This window comes from Pteropus alecto, unplaced genomic scaffold (assembly GCF_000325575.1).
Source record: "Pteropus alecto unplaced genomic scaffold, ASM32557v1 scaffold113, whole genome shotgun sequence".
Lineage (NCBI taxonomy): Eukaryota > Metazoa > Chordata > Mammalia > Chiroptera > Pteropodidae > Pteropus > Pteropus alecto.
In genome coordinates this window covers 8,524,655-8,531,099 of record NW_006433949.1, presented here as the reverse complement: position 1 = coordinate 8,531,099, position 6,445 = coordinate 8,524,655, and the positions used below count along the sequence as shown (strand labels likewise).

Sequence of the window (6,445 nt, the reverse complement as noted above, 5' to 3'; positions counted from 1 at the left end):
AGCAAAGCTATCATTTACAGGTGAAGGACAGATAAAGAGCTTCCCAGACAAAAATAAGCTAAAGGAATTTATCACCACCAAGCCAGTATTAAAGGAGATGTTGGAGAGACTTCTTTAAGTCCCTTTATTCCTGTATCAAAAACTGGAATAAAGAATGGTAACAACTACCTTCCTATCAATAAGTACCTTAAATGGAAAAGAATTAAGTGCTCCAACCAAAAGATAGAATGGCTGAAAGGATAAGAAAACAAGACCCCTACATATGAAAAGGAAGGAGATGGAAAAAGATATTGCTTTGATGGACCTAGAAGGTATTTAAGTCAGACAGAGAAAGATAACACTATATGATTTCACTTATATGCAGAATCTAAGGAATAAAAAGAACTAATCCAAAAAAGTGGAAATTTGGACACAGACATGTTCAGAGAGAATAAGATATGAAGACACAGGCAAAACAGCTATCAACAAGCCAAGAAGAGAAGCCTGGAACAGATCTTCCTTCAGTGTCCTCAGAGGCAACCCGCTAACACCTTGAACTTACAGCCTCTAGAACTGTGAAATAAGACACTCAGTCAGTCGTCATACTTTGTTGTGGCAGCCCTAGCAGACTAATGCAAGTAGTAAGTATAAAACAGCTTAGAACATGATTGAGAAAATGAGCCATATATGACAGTATATGCTTTAAAAAGAAAAACAAGTGAAAGGTGAAAGTAATAAAAACTGTAGTGTTTTAGAAGAGGGCATATGGTCCCTATGAAGCCCCCAGGTACATCTTCATAAAGCATATGGAATTTGAGTTAAGCATGTGTAAGGTAGGTAGACAAGAGCACATGAGGATATTCAGGTCAGAAGGTGGGAAAGGATTCATTTAACAATTACTTATTCATCTACCATGAGCCAGGCACTGTGCTAATGAGTCTAATGAACAGAAAGGACACACTCTTTGCCACTGGGTGCATGCAGCCTGAGAGGATGGAAGTAGAAATTAACAGAATTGTTTGGGGCACCAGCACACACACAAGCAGCATTGGCACAGAGTCAAGTTCTGTCTCTCTGGAGCACTTGTTATATATGTAGTATGTGATAAAGCATTTGATTTTGCTCTATGATTATTTCATAAAAGTGATTTGTCATTATTAGACATTTTCAGTTAGCTGGATCTCCTCCTGTATTCCGAAGATTGCACAGGAATCTAGATTCCGTGCTTCTCAAAGACAGCTATATTGCCTGTCCGTTCTTATTTCTCTCATTTTAACAGGTGCTGTGCAATGCAGCCAGAGTTGATGACCCTGCATCCGGTTTTCCTGGGCTGCTCCCACCATCAACACATCTCTGACATCCAGCACTTTGCGATCGAGGCCCATCCCTGTGGGCCTGCCTCTTCCGGCACTCTGTCTGATAGTAACTTCTCTTGTTGCTCTTATAGGTGGTGACAATGCCAGAATATTTGAGGAAGAGGTTTGGTAGCTCCCGGATCCAGTTCCTCCTCGCTATTCTGTACTTATTCCTCTACATCTTCAATAGGGTCTCAGTAAGTTGTGTTAAAGCCACCCAAAAAAGATAACAAAACAAAGAAGAATCAGTAGGCAGGACTATGCTAGATTTGTCCCAGCAGATCATTCTAGGGCCCCATAAATTACTTGTTGGTCTCTGCTGTCTTACCTTGAATAGAGAAAAATAGCTTAATAATACTGTGTAAAAAATAAAAGGCAGAGGCATCTTCTCTGCCTCCCAGGATGGGGTTATATGTCCTTCTTCTGTGTTCCCAGAGAACTTTGGGCTTACCCATGTCATATCATTAGGTAATGTCACTCCCCTGCTTAAAACAATCCAGAAGTTCCCATTGCCCTGACAAAAAAAATAAACTAAACTAAACTAAACTAAACTAAAGTCCTTCTTATGACTGGTAAGGACTATCTTGTTCTAGCCCCTGCCTCTCTGTCCTTGTCCCCTCTCCTATAGTCACCATGCTGTAGCCGCACTGTCTGCTTTATTGTTTCTCAAATCCAGCAAGCTTATTCCAACTTAAAGCCTTTGACACCTGCTCTATAGTGTGTCTGGAATGTTCTTTCCCAGATTTTTCAAATATCGCCTCCTTGGAGAGGCCTTCCACGGATGTGCTGGTCAATCTCTACTCCATTACTGTTTTTATTTTCTTTGTCACCATACAATAGAAATTTATTTGTTTCCTTATTTTCTGTTTTCTCCACATTGGTGCAAACTTTTTGAAGCTTAGAGACTAGCCTGGCTTGTTCACTGCATTGCCTTCTGTGCTGAGAACACTTTTATCACATAGGCACTCAATAAATACTTTTTGAATTATCAAATGAATGTCACTTATTGCATGGAAATTGCCAATTTAGTGGTCTGTCTCCCTCATTAATTGTAAGCTACTTGAAGACAGGAACTAAGTTCTGGTAACATCTGTGTCTCCTAAACCCTGCTAAATACCTACTACATGGTTGGTACTCAGTATTACTAACATTTGGTAAATAAATGGATAGATGAGTGTTGGGAGAATCTCTGCCCATTATATCCCTGACTTTGGGGACCAGAATAAAAAAGCAAGAAGTTATCCTTTTAAATGATGTGCAGATGCTTCAGAATCACTGTCAACTAAGCCAGGGATCAACAAATCAAGCCCACAGGCCAATCCTCCTGGTGGTCTGCTTTGTAAAGTCCTTAAGCTAAGAATGGTTTTTATGGTTCTAAAGGGGTGTAAAAAACAGACCATATGTGGCCTACAAAGCCTACATTTACAATCTGGCCCTCTATAAAAAAAGCTTGCCAACTCCTGATAAACTGTTCCCTTTGCCTTTTCTCAATGACAGAACTGCAGGAACAGCTCTCTCTCAGCACACTCCCCACTCAGGCGTCAAGGAGGAGGAGGCTAAGTTGTATTAACTGGATCAGTTGAGTTAACCCAAGCCCTAAAGGTGCTGACCTTGGCTGAACTCGTGGGGCACAAGCCTGTTGAGTAACCCTCACCCAGTGTCCACTAGTGATGGAGTGGGTGTGCTAACCGCAAATGGCTTCTAAGACGAGTGTTTTTATGGGATTGCTGTCAATTGAGCTAAAAACGAAAGTACAGACTGCGCCTTTACACTCATTTCAGGTGGAGATCAGCACTAGTGCCATGGTCATGGGGCTGATTTTTGGATGGGATGTTTACCAGGCCACCATATTCTTGCTGATATTTATTGGCATTTATACCATCACAGGTGAGATTACTCTAACCACACAGGTATTTATATTGACTTGAAAACTCTGCCTCTTAATGGTATCCTGGTAGACATTGAAGCAGGAGTCTTCAGCTTTTGCATTTTCTCTGAGTCTGTAAATCACATTCCTGAGGCCTGGGGATGGAGAGAACAGTGAAAATAATCAAGACAGGGTATCTAAGTGAAGTCTTACCCCTAGAAATCAGATTGGGCTCGTGGGGGCTTTCCAAGGGAGCCGGCAGGATGGCAGTAATTGTGTTTGGGGTGGGACTGGGCCTGATACAGCAGGCTGCCAGGCAAAAGAGTGGGAGCACAGAAAAGGAAGGAGGAAGAGGCGGCAGCTTCAGGCCATCCTGCTCACCTCTAATAACCTGGTCTGGCCATCAGATGGGATCTTTTATGTAGGCAGTTCAGTCCTAGACAACCTCTGCCTAGGTTTTGAGAGTGAGTGCTCTCGTCCTATGTTTTGTTCAGCAATAGCTCAGTTCATTACAGTTGAGTGGAGAGAATCAGGGCTGGGAATGGAATGCGCTCACTCAGTGGTTCTCAGAGGTGGGAATGGGGATTGGGTTTTCCTTCCCAGGAGACATTTGGTAATGTCCAGAGACATTTTTGGTTGTCACAATTGGAGAGGTCTATATTGACATCCAGCAGGTAGAGACCAGGGATGCTACTATTGCTTCCAAACTGAGATTTTAGGAAAACTACTAGGTTTATTTTCCTTAGGAAAACTACCATATTTTCATTTATCGAAAAAATTGGATTTAAAGAGAAATTGGGACATAGAAGGGCAAGATAAGAATCCAACAAAGGATCATGAAGGATATTAAAGAGAGAAAACAGGATTTACTGAGACTAAGCATAAATAGTTATAAGACCCACTGAATTAAAGGGAAAAAAGGTGTGAATGTGGATATCTAGGCGAGAACAAGTATGTAGAATAGGATGCCAAAGCAACTTTCAGTGAAAAGAGTCAAATGTGGCTTTTTTACTTTCTCTTGCTTATTTAGGTGGTTTTGCAGCTGTGATTTATACTGATGCCTTACATGCTGGCGTTATGGTTCTAGGATCAGTCTTGCTAATGGGCTTTGGTAAGTAAATCTTGAGAAGACTGAGCACCATGGGTGGAATCTTTGAATCTGATTGCTGCCCGGGGCCATTTCAGCACCTTCATCTCACAGATGAGACAGAGGCCTTCAGGACCCAAGAGCATTATCTAAGGTCATGCTGAAAATTGGAGAGGAAACTTCTGCTCACTTGAGAAGAAAAGAGTCAAGGAATAGGAGAAATGGTAACAAACTCTAGTGCTTTGGAACAGCAGTCAAGAGCGGTCTGCCACTCTCATCCCCACCTCTGTGCCTCTGTTTATGCTCTTCCTCTCCAGTTAGAAGCCCCTCTCCTTTTTGTCCACTCAATTAAACCCATCTGTCATGGTCAATGGAAGATCCTCTCCAAAGCTGTGATTCTTTGATTATTCCATCTGCACATCTTTCTTCTCTGGGCTTGCATCACTACCACTCAACATTTTTTGATGCATACCTTGATTGTTCATTGATTGTGTCACATGAATGAAACATCCCCCAGGTCCAAAACGTCTTAAGAACCAGAGCCATCCCTCATACAGTGCAGTCTGAGGCACATAGTAGGTTATTCATTCATCTAAAAAAAATGAGAAGTAAAGGGAAATTGGGACATAAAAAGGCATAAGAATTTAACAAATTATTAAGTAACAAAAATGAAAATAATAGCTGATATGTATTATCAGGTACTATGTAAGCATTTATCTATATTGCCGCTTTAATCATTACAGTCACCATGAGGCATAACTACTGTCGTTAACCTCATTTTACACATGAGGAAACTGAGTCTCAGCTAAATAACTTGCTTGCAAGATACACTAAGAGCAGAACTCAGAGCTGGGTCTCTGTAACATCAAAGCCCAGTACATGAACTAACATATTGTAGTACCTGTAATAGCAAGTACACTTACCTTAAAATGGAAGTTTCCTTCTACTAGCTAGGAGTATGACCTTAGTGAGGTTGCTATTACCCACTGCTTCATGAGTAAGAGATTGGTCTTGGCTCAGGTATTGAAAAATTACTGAAATGATATGTGAGTACAATTGAAGCAGAATCATTCCATAGAGCATGTTATTGAACCCCATGGAATGAGAAAAGATAGAATCTAACAGAATCACACAATCCTCAGTTTTACCACTCAGTAAGCATTAGTGCACCATGAAGTATACTCAATATGATGTTGCTGGGACACAAAGTACATATCAGGCATGATCCAAAGAATTTTTAAATGAGCTGAGAAGCAATGACTATTTGACAAAACTATAAACTGTAAAATGCACTAAGCCATTGTATTTAATTGTGTGCTAGTGTTAAACATCAACATTTTTAAAACCTGCCAAGTCTACCCAAATAGTTGAAAATGACATCAAATTAAACTTTAGGGGCTGGTAAGATATGCTATATAATGTTAGCAATGATATTTCTAAATAATTATATGATCTTTACTGTTATAGACTGAGTGTCCGTGTCCCCCCAAAATTTATTAGTTGAAATCCTAACCCCCAATGTGATGGTATATAAGATGGGGGCCTTTGGGAGGCTCTGCCCTCATGAATGACATTAGTGCCCTTATAAAAGAGACCTTAGGGAGCTCCTTCACCCCTTGTATCATGTAAGGACACAATGAGAAGATGGTTCTCTGTGAACCAGGAAGTGGGCCCTCACTAGACACCCAGTTGGCCAGCACTTTGATCTTGACTTGCCAGCCTCTAGAACTGTGGGAAGAAATTCGTTCTTTATAAGTCACCCAGCCCAAACAAACTAAGATATTTCCTGAGAAGTTTAATGAGATTTTGAACTTGGGGTATTCATGTTACTTCTTTTATTAAGTAAACTATTATAAAGTAATGGAGTAATTGTTTTCTTTTAAAATATACAAAACTTGTACATCCAAATGAGTGTTGCCCTTTAAACTTGTCACAATGGGAACCCATGCACATAAACAATTTTTTTTATTTTTAGATAATATATACACAAGCTAAACAAAACAATAGGGTACACTGTGAAATACTTGTTGCCCTCAGTTTCTCAGTTCGAGTCCCCAGACAACTAGTATTATAAGTATTGTATATATCCTTCCAGAAATAGTCTTCATATATATAAACATTTTTTAATATATATAAACATTTAAATATTCTTCATAT

At 40.1% G+C, this 6,445-nt stretch overlaps 1 protein-coding gene across 1 annotated transcript in view; it reads left to right on the top strand.

The window, feature by feature from the left end:
• The window catches only part of LOC102897418 (sodium/glucose cotransporter 1), a 58,038-nt gene that overhangs the window by 23,326 nt on the left and 28,267 nt on the right, over positions 1–6,445 (top strand). The window contains exons 5-7 of the mRNA XM_006908730.2: positions 1,427–1,531; positions 3,116–3,221; positions 4,232–4,312. Of these exons, the coding sequence (XP_006908792.2) occupies positions 1,427–1,531; positions 3,116–3,221; positions 4,232–4,312 (292 nt within the window). The remainder of the gene's footprint in view (positions 1–1,426; positions 1,532–3,115; positions 3,222–4,231; positions 4,313–6,445) is intronic.